The sequence below is a fragment of the Hipposideros armiger genome, unplaced genomic scaffold, assembly GCF_001890085.2.
Source record: "Hipposideros armiger isolate ML-2016 unplaced genomic scaffold, ASM189008v1 scaffold_47, whole genome shotgun sequence".
Taxonomy (NCBI): Eukaryota; Metazoa; Chordata; class Mammalia; order Chiroptera; family Hipposideridae; genus Hipposideros; species Hipposideros armiger.
Window position 1 is genome coordinate 1307108 of NW_017731397.1, and position 17440 is coordinate 1324547.

Here is a 17440-nt window from a genome sequence, read left to right on the forward strand (position 1 = left end):
GTGACATCTTATTGGCTTCTCCACTCTAGCATTTGAGCACTCATCACTGATACCAGCAGGGATGTGCACAGCCTGGGAATCCAACCAAGAGCTAACAACGCTCATGGCCACCCTTCATTACGTTTTTTTCCCCCCAAAGCATAATATTAAGTCAATTCTATAAATGGACACTAGAGGGCACTCTGGCTGGACAGATCTCTCCAAACATTGTCAATTTTTTTTTTTAGAAAAAAATTACTTAATAATAAAGTGACTGATTTCCTTTAAAAACCACTTATTTAGACAAATAGAGATTTAGAAGTTGAAACATCCTAGTCAGATTAAATCAACTGCTAAATGGGTCAAATGTTGTGCCCCATGCAGTCCGTCAGTGTCAGTTTAAAAGTCAAGGAATTAGAGCAAAGAGAGGATGACATCATTTCACATGCAAGGCCCTCCCCCACAGTCACCGGCCAGGATCTAAGGAGCTGGTTTCCCCAGTCCAGGCTCCTGTGTGTTCCCCCTGCCGCTCTGCCTTAGGCTGGATCTAAAAAAAGGTTGAAGAAACAAAACTTGGGCTAAAAACTTGAGCAGAAGTTGTGGCTTGGCTATAGCGTCCCCATAGCTTCCTCAGCCATCCAGCCTGCTGCCTGCTCTTCCCTTTTTCAGATTTTCTCACAACAGTTTTTCATTCAACAGAGTCTCAAGAGGTGGAGGGGTGGGGGGTGGGGAGAAGGAAGGAAAGTAGATGATGATTTCTAACACATAATCATCCTTATCACTTTGGGGTCTCTCTTCCGCTCGATGCACTTGGAGAAACTCCCATTAACACTAATGGGAGTCCCAGGAGCACACAAGGGGCAGAGAGACGCCCGCCCCCCGCCCCTACCCCCCCCCCAGTGTGCAAGATGCATCTCTCCCTAGCTGTGCTTCATGAGCATTTCATTAAATCTCACTGCCGCAAAAGGCAACAGAGCTGGCGATTTAGTAATACTGGGAGAAAGAGGCATTTTCTACTGTGCTTTCTATAACCTTGATGATGATGTTATCCAAAGACCAACCTTATTCCTGTGTCCTGCATGTGAGCTCTGTTAAAGAATAGTAAGTTACTAATGTCACATGGCTACATGTACATACAGTTTACTATGCTATCAATTTTAGCTTCAGTATGACTTACAAAGTAGAAAAATCCCAACTAGGGAGAAAACCTGGCAGTATGTTTATGGCCTCAGGAAAGTAATGTTAAGATTCTTGGTTTAAATTCTGGACGTAAAAATTAGGAATTCATTTCCCCTTAGAGAGCAGCACGCTCCTCTGGTTTACTTTGTAAAAATTTAAGGGCGGCTAAATATACACCTAGATATACCCTCAGAAGCACTGTGGGTTCACAGAAGTTAACACTGTTCACCTATACACTGAAAAATAATTCACATGAGATATGATTTTAAAAAACAACAGCAGAACATTGGACAGAGCATAATGTCATAAACCACAGACAAGCATACATTTTGAGTACAAATTAAGTCTGTTTAGTTGTCTCTACCGCATGGAATAATTTGTCTTTTCTAGCCACATCATGGTCTATGTTTCCAAAAATTACAAACAAAAAAAAAAGAAAAAAAGAAAAATCACCTCATTATGTTTCTTGCCCTGAGAGGCATGAATGGTTAAAAAAAAAAAAAAGAAAGAAAGAAAGAAAAAAAGAACATTGTAAATTAGCCAGCCTGCGAAGGATTTAAGCAACGTACTTGCTACTGCTTTTTAAAAAATACAAAAACAGATCTTTGGGCAATAACAACAAAATTACTACAAAAGTAGAAACTAAACATTGGCGATAGTTTTGCAAAAATGAAAAGGTTTTTTTAAAAAATATGACCATCAATGAAATGTAAAATAATAAGATCATGGAGAATCTCTCCTTGGATAGTATTACAGTTTAAAAACTATTCTAGAAAGGTAAGCATATTATATATACGATGTTAAAAAAAGTCAAATGGAATCCTTACTATATATAAAATAAATATATGCAAGCTATATAAACTTGAACATGAAAGAACTTGTAAGAAATACAAGACGAATTTTGTTTTTGCTTATGCGTTTTACAATGGTCTGATTTTTTTTTCTTTTTTAGGAAAATCAGCCAATATGAAAAATATATAACATTCTTGAGTAAGGTTAGAAGTTCACATCATGTGATGCTCAGCAAGATAGTAATACCCTTGTCAATTCACTGCCCTGTACCGCAAACAAACTTCTAGTGTTACATCTTTGACAGCCTAGCGAGAGCAAAGGTCACTGCTATGCAAAAGCATTAAAACTGTTGCTTGAAAAGAATTTCATGTCACTAAAGATAAGAATTATTGCAGTGCTAATTTATAGCTATTGCATGAAAAGCTAGGTCTACTTACTGCATTCCTCTGAGGAAAAACGGATTTTTTTCCCCCTTCCCTCAAAGGCAAAAAACTTAGTAGGAGATAGTTACTATAAAAGGGTTTTTGAAAAATAGAACTGCTGTAAGCCAAAATACTTACATTTGTGGAAAGAATAACTAAACATGTCTATCTTCTACACCTGCATTGAAATTTCAAAAAAGAAAGAAAACTATGTGCTTTTGCAGAAGCTTTATGATACGTAATAAAACCTATATTCTTAAATTACTACCAAATATCGTCCTCAAGGTTTCCCTCAGCCGTCGTGTTTTATGGCTGCATATTACAGGGCCTGAGAGCGAACATCGAATGACTTCGTCCTCACTTCCTTTCTGAAAAAAGCAAACCAAACCCTTCTGCAGCAACCTGCTCCTGCTTTCCTGTTCAGGTCCGGAAATCGGGCCTCCGTTTCCTTTCCACATGTCACAGTAGGAAGGGCTCTGGAAAGCTACTTCCTGAACACACACTTCTTGTCCGCCCTGCCTCTGACAGCTCGCAAGAATGATGTATGGACATATCAGAGAAGGGAAGGTGACCCTCAACTACAGCTCTTTGCAGGACATGGGGTGATGTGGCAGACCTCGCCCCAGCTGACACGCGGCTGTGAAGAGGTGTAAAGTCCCGATAAGGCGGCAGTCTTTCTCTTCTTTCCATGTAAAATCATGGCTAGTTTATCAAAACCAACCCCATGCTTGCAGCCCAGATAGGGTTTATCTCTTGCTATTTCCAAATAACAACCAGCAAGAAAAGCTGCCCGTGTCATGTGATTCCGTGCATAGCCTGTGTGGCTGTTTTTCCAGTCTAAGGCCTAATTAGCACTTGGGGCCATGTGCCAAGGGGAAATGGATAGTGGGGATATCCTGCCCAGCCTTCTAGGCCACCAGTGTCCTTTTCCAATGTGTAAGCTGCTGTCACTGGACCCTGGCATTTCTTACCCAATTCATTTGCTTTCCGTGTTAATCATATGCAATGAAGATATGCATGGCCAACATTTAAACAGGCTGCAGATCAATTAGCGGCCTTAAGTTTATCTGATTTTTATCAAAGAAGACAGAGCTGTGGGTCGATTGTCAGAGCCTGTGTCAAGTTGACCTTTTCAGAGATGTCTACATTGCCCGTCCCCTGGGCAACTTGTTGTCCCCTGTTAGTCTCTGAATGGCAGAAGTCTTTCCTGCTCAAGCACAAAGTATACACAGATGTCTATATTACATTCTTATAGGTTTGACAGCAACTGCATGTTGTATCTATAAACTGTCCTTTAGCAGTGACACTTCCTCAATGATGATAAGCTAATTTATGCAACTAAATCTCCTTTGTGCAGAAATGAAAGCTAATTGAGTCATTACAAAGTAATTCAGGAAGGAATACCTTGTATAAATTGGCTTACTTTATAAATCCTTCTCAAGTGGTTTTCATGCATCCTAAATTGGACTAAGCAGCTTACCAGCCAAAAGATATCCAGACCGAAGGAGCAGTGCAAACGCCTTTAGAGCACGGTGAGAAAGCAACTAAAAGGAAGTGAACAAAAGCGAGAGAAGCTTTCCCAGGGCGCTACACAACCCGTTACCTGTGGTGTGATAAGCACTGTCCTGACTCATCTTCCTGTGTTCCTCCACTTTGGCGGGGGCACTGTCCTCTTCCTCTTCTGTAAATAAACAACAAACAGCGTGCTGAAGGGGTTTCTCAGGGATAACAATACAGCCCTCATGCCCTCCTGAGAGCAAAGCTCAAAGCGTGGAACACAGAAATTGTCCTTTGCAAAGAAGGAACCCACCAACATTCACATTGCGTTTTCCATAATCTAAAGCTGAACAAGTAAACCTCTAGCAATTTCCAAATAGCAACCTTATCAGCTGGCTTAATAAACTTAAGATACGTACTAGTGCTTCGCATACGTTGTTTTAAATACTTATAAAAACTTTTCTGGGTTTTTCATCCAGAAAAGCCCTGAGATCCAGTAAAAGGACACCTCACCTGCATTATACTGAGGCAGGAGCACCACAGATCATAAAACCATAGTCCCTGAAGCATCAGCACAGCAAGGAGAAATGTGTGATATAAAAATACCTCTAAGTCTTTTATTATCAGAGACGTCATAAGCTTTCTCACTTGATCTTCACAGGAGGACACTAGGAGGATCCTCACCCTTTAAGATAATCACACACACCCCCAGATTATACTGAGGACCTACTATGTGTCCTGCACTACAGCAGATTTTAAGATTTCATAAGTAAATAATTTTTAAATCCTCATTTTACAGATGAGTAAATTGAGACTCAAAAAAGTAAAGAAATTTCCGATCTTTTTCATTCAAACTTAGGTTTGTGATTACAAAGTCCATGTTCTTTATCCTGCATATATTCAGTACCTTAACTATATTATTTGCACACTCTCCCATCGCATTCCTTCCCCCAAGTTACAGGAAGAAATATGGTAAGAGTAAATGAGAGAAGTTTTAAACAGAGTCAGTAGACTATTTAATCCTTTTACATCAAAGAAACATTTATTACACTACCACTTTCATCACCTAAGGATTTATATACAATTTAGAAATATTTAAGGCAGGACATATGAACGAAATGGCATTCCAAAGAAAAACTGCTTCAAGAAGAATCATAATTTCAAGAAAATCCAAAACTGTAAATAAAAATAACCAAAATATATAAATAGAGCAATTATGACGATTAAATAATCCAACCAATATATCGTCATTAAGTATTAACTATAATACCTGTAAGTGAGAGAGATTCTACCAGGTAGACAAGGAGAGTAGAAAGCTTCTGCCTTCAGGAAGCTGAAAGCCTGAAGGGGACAGAGGCAGGATCTAAAGGAAAATGGGATAAGGCCATAAAACCTGACATGTGAGGACCTGAAGGGCAGCAGAGAAGAAACCGTCCAACAGGGGAACAGCATGAAGGCGCTGAGGGAAGGAGAGAATCTGAATAAGGAGAGATGGGAAGCAGAAAATTTCCAGAGGGAGACGCATGAAGAAAAAAACAAGACACCGTCATATTCGCTTTGGCTAAAAAACGTGGTACTCAGAGGTGAAGAGAGGGATGGGAGATAATGCTGGTAGGTGGCGCCCATTGGTGAAGGGCCTGCTGTGACTTTAGACTTTCCTTTGGTAAGCACCACGAGTCCCAGAAGACTTTTGAGCAGAGAAAGGGCAGGGCAGAAACTATGGCTGAGGAGCGGTCATCTGATCCCATTGTGTCAGATCCTAGAGGAGGGGCGTGAGGACAAGGACCACTGGGAGCCTGGCTACCGGGAAGGAAGTCCTGAACCGCAGGGGCAGCGGAAATGGAAAGGAGATGCCTATGAGAACTGAAGGAACTAGAACTGATAAACTCTGTGCCGGACTGGATGTGGAAGGCTAAGCGGGGGAGGAATGGGGGAAATCAACCAAGGATGACTGAGGTTTTGAGCTTATTTAACTGAGAAATAGGAACATCATTACTAAAAAGAGAATAGCAAGATAAGCTATTTTGCTGAGGAAACACAAGGTGCTGTGTTTCTGACATGAGACATTTAATATACTGGTGGGGCTACTCAGGAAATCTCCAGGGGCAACTGGCAAGCTTGGTAGAGCGGTCAGGACTGCAGATGTACATTTACATTTAGAAGTCTCATGCAAACTTTAAAGTGGTGGTTAATAAAAACCAGCATTTCAATAAAGCTTGCGAGGTGCTGTAACTTATAAAGACAAATATAACTGTTTTGAATTTTTGTAACTCAATTCAAACAAAATAACGAAAGCTCGAATATAAGGAACAGCTGAAAATATTTGGTACTTTATACATATACATATTAAGTTGAACCTAACATTGGCAATTTCATATGGTTCAGTCAAACAGTAATTAATACATAGGAATAATAAAACGTCTAATATTAAATCCTGTCTCTTTTTCTCTCCAACAACAGTCATCTCACTTATGCCAAACCTCAAGGACTAGTTATCATACATGGGTTAATAGTTTTCATATAATTGTTAAAGGTATTAGGGACATCTGCAGTCACTTAGTCTAACCTACTAATTTTACAGATAGTTAATTTTTGTAAAGGTGAAGGAGAAAGCTTTCCTTACTTTTCACACTTGCTCTTTCCCCAACACACCCTCTCTTACAATTTGGTCACAAATTCAAGAGTAAAGAGTAAATTCAAAAATAGTTAAGGGCACTTGTCCTTGAGTCAAAAGCCATAACCACATCAATCTAGAAAGCACAGTTTGGTTCTTAGGAAGAGACTATGAGATTTAGACTCACTACTCAAAGTCAGTCTCAAGATAACACAAAAACTAATTACAATAACTAAATGGAAAAACTCTATTCTTGCCAAAGTTAACAATGAATTTAGAGAAAGTTATTACTATGAATTTATTATTTTATTAAAATTTAAGTGCCTATAATGTACACAGTCTATTCTTAAATTACCAGAATGAAATTAAAAATTTTTACTTAAGAATCAATATTTACTGTGAAGTATCCAAATTGAAATCCCTATGAGATGCTTAATAAGCAGTATTTCAGAGGATGAGATGCTCATTAAAAACATTTCCTTTCTCCATTTCAAACCTAGTACTGATATTTTTAGGCCAAATCTTTCTGCGTTTCATACATCAATTTTTTCTTGACAATATTCAAACAACTCATTTTATCTTGAACTAACAATACAAACAGCTTCCATATAAAAGACAACAAATCAAATCTGTGCGTGCGTGCGTGCGTGCGTGCGTGCGTGTGTGTGTGTGTGTGTGTGTGTGTGTGTGTAATCTTAGGAAAAACAACTCAGGCTGAATCTTGAATATGATACAACAAAGATATTCAGTGAATACTGAGTGACACCAAGACACATCATAATTAAAATGCCAAAGGTTAAAGACAAAGAGGAAATCTTAAAAGTAGCAAGAGAAAAGCAGTTAGTTACCTACAAGGGAGCACCCCTAAGGCTGTCAGCTGATTTCTCAGCAGAAACGTTGCAGGCCAGAAGGGATTGGCACAAAATATTCGAAGTGATGAAAAGCAAGGACCCACAACCAAGATTACTCCACCCAGCAAAGCTGTCATCTAGAATTGAAGAACAGATAAAGAGCTTCCTAGACAAGAAAAAGCGAAAGGAGACGAAGACCCTTACATATGCTGCCAACAAGAGACTCATTTCAGAATAAAAGACATGTACAGACTGAAAGTAGAGGGATGGAAAAAGATATTTCATGAAAACGGAAATGAAAAAAAAAAAGGCTTAGGTAGCAATACTTATACCAGACAAAATAGACTTTATAACCAAGCGACAAAGAAGGACCCAGTATTGCCACTTCTGGGTATTTATCTGAAGAAACCCAAAACACTAATTTGAAAAGACACATTTGAATCTGTATGTTCACTGCAGCATTGTTTACAACACCCAAGATATGGAAGCAACCTAAGTGTCCATCAATAGATGAATGGATAAAGAAGGGGTACATACACATACAGTGGAATGTTACTCAGCCATAAAAAAGAATGAAATCTTACCATTTGCAACAACATGGATGGACCTAGAGGGTATTATGCTAAGTGAAATAAGTTAGACAGAAAAAGACAAATACCATATGATTTCACTTATATGTAGAATCTAGAAAACAACATAAACAAACAAATAAAACAAACTCACAGATACAGAAAACGAATTGATGGTTACCAGATAGGGGTGAGGAGGTGGGTAAAAAGGGGGAAGGGATAAGAAGTACAGATTGGTAGTTACAAAACAGTCACGGGGATGTAAAGTACAGCATAGGGAATATAGTCCATAATATTGTAATAACTATGTATAGTGTCAGATGGGTATTGGATTTATCAGGGCAATCACTTCGTAAAGTATATAAATGTCTAATCACTATATTGTATACCTGAAACTAGTATGCTATTATATATTAACTATAATTGAAAAATTTAAAAAATTATTTTAAAAAACCCTGAAAATGGGAGTCTAAAATCACGAAAATATATCCTTACCATATTCATTTATTAACAGAGCAAACCTGTCCACACCACTCAAAAAATATATAAGGACAAGTGACTCAAATTCTAGGCAATGATCACCTTCACAATATATTAGAAATATACACATATTATTGTTTTATATAGGTTTATTATTAAACATATTTTATTTTGGTGTTGAAGCACAATGTCATTATACAATACTAATTAATACCTCAAATAGTCAATGTTTGTGGGCTATTATATTCCATTCAACATTTTAATAACAGTAAACAAAAACAGCTCAGCTATGCAGTAAATCCATCAAACCACACAGATGGTTATAAGGTTTTCATTATGTGGTTTCCATAGCAATCATATTGGAAATCTGGAAGCTTCTTGCAAATAAGCAGCTTGTATTTACATGCCTCTCAGCTGCAGCACAAAACTCTTCAACGTGTGAAGTTATTATTCCAATCACACATTGTTAGAAGAATCATCAGGAGATTTTTTTGATCAGACAAGATGAAATAACAGTAAAGTGTAAACTCATTGAAGAAGATAATTCAAATATAGTTACACCTTTACTGAACTAATCGATGAGTATCAGAAATGTCCTGGTAGGCACTGAAAGGTTTTAACATTAAACCCTATCAAAAAAATGAAACTTCCAGGAGCAGTCAGACCCGAAAGAATCCAAAAGCTTAAATTCCACTCTCACTCTTCTTTTTAATAGACATTGAGCCTTCTTTCTGAGCTGAGTAAAGAGAGGAAGAATGGTGGAGAATTGAGTCTTTCCAAATCTTTTTAGGATGACGACTATTTGAGGAAACGCTTACTGTGGGAAAAAGTCAAGACCTTATTTTTTCCTGCTCGATTAATCAATTTAATTTACAAATTGATCCAGTTCCATAACAGATGGATTATTACCCTAATAAGTATCACAAATCTGTCTAGCTATACAGGTTTTACAAAATGGCTATTTCTGGTTTACTAATGTTCTTTTTTTAAGGATAAATGACAAAAAAAAAAAAAAAACCAGGAAAGTGATAGGCAAATGGTACATGTAACTGACATTGCTTGAAAAAGGCTAAGGACAATGCGTCAGCACCAAAACAGGGTGTGTGATGTTCACATCAGGGCTGAGATTGATTTTATCATGTCTTCCAGGGGGAAGAGGACGGCAACATAAGAAAAATCTTTGAACTCTGTGAGGGGTGTAAATGTCTAATCATTAGGTTGTTTTGTACACTGAAGCTAATAAAAAATGTTTTTAAATAAAAATAAAACTTGGCAGAGAAAACTTAAAAAAAGGAAGAAAAATCTGACTCACACAATGATTACTTTTCTCACTAAATACCTTTAGAAAAGAGCTTAGCTGAATTGGAATGTATTTTTAGAGACATAAAACACAGCATCAACAGTTATGTTCTGAAATAAAACTTGGGTTTAGAGCCCTATCTGTCCAGAATCCATTTGATAATGTGACTACATATTTGTCTCAAGTTAATCTTTATTGCTTAAATGTTCACACTATATGCATGTATATCCATTATATAACTAGATCCTTGTAACAATTCTATTGTTAAGGTAATAATAGGTACCTTTAGCATCATTTTATGGATGCAAAAATGAAATTGGCAGAGCTTGAATAACTTGTTCAGGTTCACATATCCAGTTAGAACAATAGCCGGGATTTCAATTTTAGCACATGCCTCTAAAGCCCCAGCTCTAAAGCCATAGTGCCACGTCCCGGATTTTCATTAAAATCTTCAGTTTGTAGATGGATTGTTTTCTAAAATTTCATTTGAATACTGGCTGTTCATGGACTTGGGAAACATTTTCACATAAGTGGGTAAGTCCTATCCTACCACAGCACTGCATTTGAGGTACAGCTTAGGTTAAGTGGTCATTTAGTGATGATTTAAAAACGGAATTCCATGTTGGGATGCCCCAAACCTGCATCTTCTCCTTTCTATTCTCCCAGCTCTTCCTCCCCACCTGGAACATTGCACACACGCAACTGCCCCTAAAGCCAGCACGCAGCGTTTGGTGCTTGGTAAAGGTCGCTAATGCAACTCATAATTGCAAATGGATTTATTTCCAGGCCAGCCAGCTTTTCTTTCTCACTTAATTTCATTAAGGAAAACATGTTTAAACGTAGACGGTAAAGATGAGTTTTCCTGCAAACAAAGATCTGAAAGAAGCTCACCGACATTTCAGGGCAACAGGCTGTCCTGCACATTTCGTCAAAGGTTCGGGCTCCCCGGTGTTGCAAGCAAGCTGCTCCTGAGTGGGAGAAAATGGAGCAGGCGGGATGGGGACCCGAAGACACCTCTGGCTAGACCTAACAGTGCGATGTAGAAGAGGGAGAAATGCAGGAAGGATTTACACAAATGGCACCTCACCCCTCTCCTCTCTCATACCTGGGGCAAGCTATGAAGCTGGTGGAAGCGTTAGGGAAGTGGAAGCGTACAGTCAAAGGGGTGTGAGCAAGGGAATTCAAAATTATGACAATGAGGAAAAGTGAGCTCCTTGAGGGCCTATGAATATACTACTACTATATACTAGTAGTCTATGAATATAGTACTACTGCTATAATAATTTAAAACAGGACACTTCTAAAGAATTTTTGCATCTATTTAATAGACAGACATATATTTTACAGCAATAAAAGATATGCTTTTATAAAGATAGAAGCATGTGCCTTTTAGTATTATAGGGACTTCCAAATGAACAGAAAGATAATGGGATGACTGAAAGAGCACATCTGGAGTCATGTTTACTCTTCTGGAAATTAGGACAAACTCCTGCTAAATTTCTAGTTACTCACGTAAACTTGACACTGTTTCTAATTCTCAGTGTCATCTTTGTAAAGTACAAAGAATGCCTATTCCATAGCACTTTGAACAGGATTTGGGGAGAACAATGAGATAATCAGTTTTCTCAAGGGGTAAAAAGGGCACAATTGGTTTGTACTACCAAGTTCATTACCTTAGGAGCTAGGTGTTTTGCAACCATTTATTAATTTAGCAACCAAGAAGGTTAATGTGATATAAAAGGCAACAAAATAAGCAATAGTTGTTCAATCATACAATCTAATTTCCAACTTTGACATTCTACTCTTAGAGGGCTTCATAGTAAAAGGTTATCACGGCACTTCAAAAGCACAAAGAAATGCCATTAGATTGTAGCACATTTCTACACTATGATATTAAAATTAATAATTTATACACAAATCTGAAAATGCAAAAACAATTATTTTTCCCAAACATTAAACTTGTTCACATCATGGCTAGGATACTGGGGGGGGGGGGGGGGGGGGGCGGGGAACGCAAATTCAAGCAAGGATCTCATTTGACAAATGGAAAAGCGGGAAAACTCAGAAGGGAAAGAAACCTTAACAATAATCTGGTTCAACTTCCTTCTTTCATTAAAGGGGACCCAGACTGGGGGTGTTGAGTGACTGGACCAAGGTCATGCAGCTTGGACCCTGCTCTTCTCACTTTGCACTGCAGAAAAAGTCTGCAGCTGCACTGTACTTCTTTCTTCAGGAGTGGCTTAGATAGACTTGATCACCTGAGGCAACTATAGCAGGCGAGGCAAGTACATGGGTTAAAAATCGGGTTTTGATTCTGTCAGAAGCCACTGTGAGTCAGACGCTGATCAGACTCCTAAGGATGACGAGATGAGGGGAAATTATGAAACGTGGCTCCTTCTTGTCCCAGGGTATTATCTTCCCCGTAGGCTATAATATGAAATTCTTCTAAGTATTCTATAATGCACAAATTTTTCGTTTTTTTAATTAAAATGTATGATAAATTCTGCAACATTAAAATTCATTTAACCCAAGAAGGTCCAAATGAAATTATTTCTCAATTATAGTAACTGCTGTCTGGCCCTGGAATTCTGGTTCAATTATAGTTTGCTACATATAAGTTCTTTATTTAAAATTTAAATGAACCGTTTTCTTATTAGTCTTGTTACAAAAACAGTTATCTGTTCATTTTTGGAAGTCAGAAAATAAAGATACGCAACAAATAAAAATGTTTTCAAGTCATCCAAGACCTGTCCATAACCACAACCGACATCTCCTTCCAGACCACCTGTATCCAGTGTCTGGGTTTTCTTTATTCTCATTTTTAATAAGACTATCCTAAATGTATATGTATTTCATTATAATTTTGAATCCATTTTTTAGAAAGTTAAATATTTCATCTCAACTTAGATTTGGGTTTTTTTTAAAGCTTAATCTGTTAAAAAAAATACCTAATGATAAATAGGTTTGTGTTAAGATCATTTCATTGGAACGCGGCTGTTTTATAAGGATCTACAATTGACTATTAGAACCCTAGGGGAAAAGTAGACACACAGATGCAGAGAGCACTTGTTATAGGCGTTGGCTCTTGTTTCCGCCATTTGTTTATGCAAATACACTCGTCCCATTCACAGGCAGACTACCTGAACCTCATTTTCAAGATCCAAAAAAGAGAAAACATAGACCCACAAGAGGAACCGTCGCCTGTTGGTTCCATGTCCCTTCCGTGGTCTCCAAGGCCCTTTGAGGGGCTGGAGGGTCTATGAGGTCAAAACTGTTTTCATAATAAAATTAAGACATTTGCCTTTTTCGTTGTGTTAACATTTGCACTGATGCTGCAACGCGATGGTGGGTAAACTGCTGACACTTGAGCATAAATCAACACAGTGTGGCACCAAGCTGTCACTGCATTGTTCACTGCCTTGCAGGAGTATTAAAAACAAACAGGCCAGTCTCACCGAAGAATGTCCTTGAGAAAGCAGTCAAAATTATTTTCAGTTCACAGTAACCTTGAGTACATGGCTTTTTAGTATTCTGTGTGACAAAATGGGAAGAAAGCATAAAGCATTTCTGCTGCATTTCCAGATGTGCAGAGGCTGACGGGCAAGCTGAACCAGCAGCTTTTTCCAGGGAACACCGTTTTCACTCGAAAGAATGACTGACAGACAAACTATGCGCCGCAGACTTGGGAACTTGACACACATTTTCTCAGAAATGAACTAAGTGAGCTTCTTATTTCAAAGAAAACAACGAACAGTTATTTATTGCCAATGATCAAATTTGAGCTTTCAAGCAAAAATTAGAATGTTAGAAAACTTATATCTTCTGCTGTAAGCTTGAGAGCTCCTCAGTATTTAAAGACTTTTCTAATGAGATTGGTGGTGATATTAAGGAATGTGTTTTTTTAATCGTATCAAAATTGTGTCAATATTTGGAAGTGATGCACAGTAGTGAACCAGTATTTTCCAACTGACTGATGTATGAGTTACAACACCACACAAGGGTTGAAGACCCATTCCAAGTACAATTCAGACCCATGAATTTTAATGTAACAGAGTATGAGCAGTTCATCGATCCCACGTTGCAACTAACATTTAACTACCACTTGTCAAATCTGAGCATAGTATCAAAGAATATCCACAATTGCCTGCAAGGACTATTACAATAGTTCCCTTTTCCTATATATCTGTATGAGGCTGGTTTTTATTCATATGCTGATTGTACTTAAATCAAAACAACATACCACGAGAGTGAATAAAAGAAGCAGATATGAGAATCTAAATGTTTCGTATTAAGACAGATATTCAAGAGATCTGTAAAAATGGAAACCACGCCACTCATCTCACTGATATTTTGAGGAAATACAGCTATTTTCCCTAAAACTGCCTTATATTCATATGTAATGAGTTTATCATTGTGATTTTTTAATTTATTAACAAACGTGTAATATTTCTGCTTTAATTTCTAATACAGTAAATACTGAGAGGCATAACCCACATAAACAAAAGCTTTTGGGGGCTCTCAATAATTTTTAAGATTGTAAATGGCTCCTGAGACCAAAAAGTTTGAGAATTATTGCCCTATACTTCCTAGGGTAGTTTAGTTAAATATCTAAACATTGTTGATCCACAACATGAAAAAATTAATATCCTGCTAACCCAGAACGCTGTTTGATAATTATTTTATATTCCCAAAGCACAATCTCAGGAATGAATTACATTGCACTGTTGACTCATACTGAGTTGTTGACCAAAATCCCTATGTGTTTTTCCCATTTGCAGTGGAGCCAAATCTCTCCCTTTTCATCCTTGTGCAACAGATTTTTGGAGCAAGTGTGCTTTCCTATCATATTTCATCTTGTTAGATTTGATCCATGACTGAAGTCTATGGAGAGCACTGCCTGTATATCTTCATCCAAGACACTGATGAATATGATGGAATGACAATATTGAGACAATATCAAGCTCTAAGGCATTCACAAAATCAATTCACCACCACCCTCTGGGCACAGCTATGCGGTCAGTTATCTAATGGTCTTTCTATCTATAAAGATTTTATGAGCGTCCTGGCCAAATGCCTTACTGATGCCCAGTTGTATGTCTGTCATTTCTTTGAACCCATGTTGGTTCTAGCAATTATCATTTCATCTTTCAGATTGTATAAAGGGCTCTTTGATGCCTTATTTTAGTAGCTTCTCTGGAGTCCCCTTCAAAGCCCCTCAACTGTCTAGAACTTGCAGAATCCACCTGTAGAGGATGACGCAGCGTTCCACCCAGAGGCCCTCTTCAGGGCCCACACAGCCGTCTTCCAACTGCGGGGACTCAGATTGCTGCTGGCTCACAGCTGTGACCTTTCCCAGGAACTGCCCTTGGCTGCAGGAAATTGCCTCACTCAAGGTCACACCCCTCCCAGAGGGCAGCCTGGAGCCAATGATTAGTTGGCGTGGGGATATATGGACACATGCACCTTTGCCTCAATTTGGCACAACCCTGAAGAATCATCCAGGTCCCACAGCTCCCTGAACAAGCCCAGCTGAGGCCTCAGTCGCAGCTGCATTATGGGTCAGCTTCTCTGGTCCAATTCTGCCTTCCTCACTGTCACATGAGGGTATCTTCCACAATCATTCACCGATACATCTACATACAAAACTGTCTCAGGGTCTGCTTCAGGGAACCCAACTTGAGATACTACCACTTTCTACTCTTTTTTTAAAACGTTCACAATTCAACTGAGAGACTCCATACTTCTAACATCTCTCTTTCATTCTGCATGTTTCCTTCAAAATCAGTGACAGCCGTTCAATGACTTCATTCACAAGCTGTCTTGGGATGTAGTCTTATCTGGGCCAAAAGACAAACTCATCTTGAAGACATGGCTCAAATGTCCCCCAATTTAAGATGCTTTCCCCAAACCCCTCCAGGCAGCTGGCCACTCTCCCCTTCGTGCTCACACAGCCTCGGTACAGGCCTCCCTTATCATTCCTCTCATAGAGCACTCTAAATGTCTGTCTCCGAGTCTACTTTTCCTCCAAGTGTGAACTCCCCAAGGGTGTATTTATATTACACAGCCTAACACAGGCTGGAACAAAAAAATATTTTCCATGAATGTTTGTTGAATGAAAACGAAATGGATTTTGGCTAGCGAGGTATTTTATTTGAATCTCTTTGCCCATCCTGGGCTTCTGTTACCTCTTACCAATCTTAACAGTTGGAAGAAAATTCTTGACAGAAAAGGAGCAAATAAAATAGAAACTGAATTGTTTTTCTCTGAATTACTGCCCCTAGCAAATTTCAAAAACAAAAAACAAAAAAACCCACATTGCAGTTGTACGCTTTCTGCTGTACTTAGCATAATTTACACATTGCAGCTATTTTCATATGTTCTTTGGTTATCTGGCCATTTTAATAGTTAATCTATGTCTTTTTAAAAATTGCATTCATTGGGTAGATTCTAGCACAAGAATATTCACATATTTGAGTTTCTCTCCCTTTTTTCCTCATTGGGATCATCTGAGATTAAATGGTATTATTAAATACTTTTTTGCATTTCATACCATCCATTTGCACCTATTCTTTCTCTGGATTTTCTGAAATCTGCTTCCTAAAGTCCAGGCAAGTATATTTGGCTGAAGGCCAGTTTTCTCCTCGCTGGCTATGATGGATTCTAAGATGACAACTGCTTTTGTCTAATTTTTTCCACAATTAAATCTGGATATAGCAGCAGGTTCCCTATTTATTTCCTATATCCTTCAGCCTCACTCATTTTTTTTTAATATGCTACTTCCACGTTTAAACCGTATTTGAAGAAAGAAAAAGGTGCATTGGTAATGACTGTTTATTGCTTTTTCTTTCTCTCCATATTCTTAGCGTCAGTTCCTCTTAGTTGAAGACTCCTAGTTGCTAAATGCTAGAAAAAGTAACCGTCCTGATCCCTGGCTCTGTGTCTCAGCCATGAGAAGCTGATGGTGGAGAGTCACTCTCTGTTACTCAGTATCTGTGTTCAATTGGCTGTGCCTGAAAGTAATACTACCACCTGCTCAGAAGCCCTAAATTCAAGGAATGGAAGGGATTGAGCACACAGTATTGGATATTTAATATTTATAGGGCAATTATCAAATAACAGCCCCACTTGTATTTTTCTATTACCACCACATACTCCCTCTGCGATACATAACTTCCAGTTTGGGACTCGATATTATGAGCTACATCAATATCCATGGCATAATTCCATGATGTGCTGTTTACCTAGGGCAGTGGGTTTTAAACTTTAGCAGGCATCGGAATCACCTGGAGGGTTTGTTCAAACCCTGATTGCTGGGCCCCACCCATAGAGTCTCTGATTCAGTAGATTTGGGGTGGGCCCAAGAATGTGCATTTCTAACAAGTTCCCACCCATGCTCCTGGTCCTCGGACCACATTTTGAGAATGACTAACCTAGAGCCATATCATCTGAGGATTTCTTTTAAAGTTTCAAATGGTTTGTGTTTTATCATTATTTGAAGTAAATTAACTAGGACATTGTATCTTCAAATGTCACTTGCCTTTTAAGCTTCAAAACAGAGGTATACCTAACTAAATAATACTAATGTAAAATTAATTATAATGAAATTAGTAAAGCGGAGGTTAATCTCATATTAATCCCAAAAGATACAATGGAACTACAGAAATGCAAATAAAATTCATATTCCAGAAGTTCCTATTACCTTCTTTTACTGGCTGTACGAATATAGACAAGCTAATTTAATTCTCTGAGCCTCAATT

General features: G+C 38.3%; 1 protein-coding gene across 2 annotated transcripts in view; it reads right to left on the reverse strand.

Annotated features, from left to right (window-relative positions):
* Positions 1–17440, reverse strand: part of SKAP2 (src kinase associated phosphoprotein 2) — a 175487-nt gene that overhangs the window by 16365 nt on the left and 141682 nt on the right. For both annotated transcript variants that reach the window (XM_019639956.1, XM_019639955.1), the window contains exon 10: positions 3976–4053. In XM_019639956.1, coding sequence (XP_019495501.1) covers positions 3976–4053 — 78 coding nt within the window. The remainder of the gene's footprint in view (positions 1–3975; positions 4054–17440) is intronic.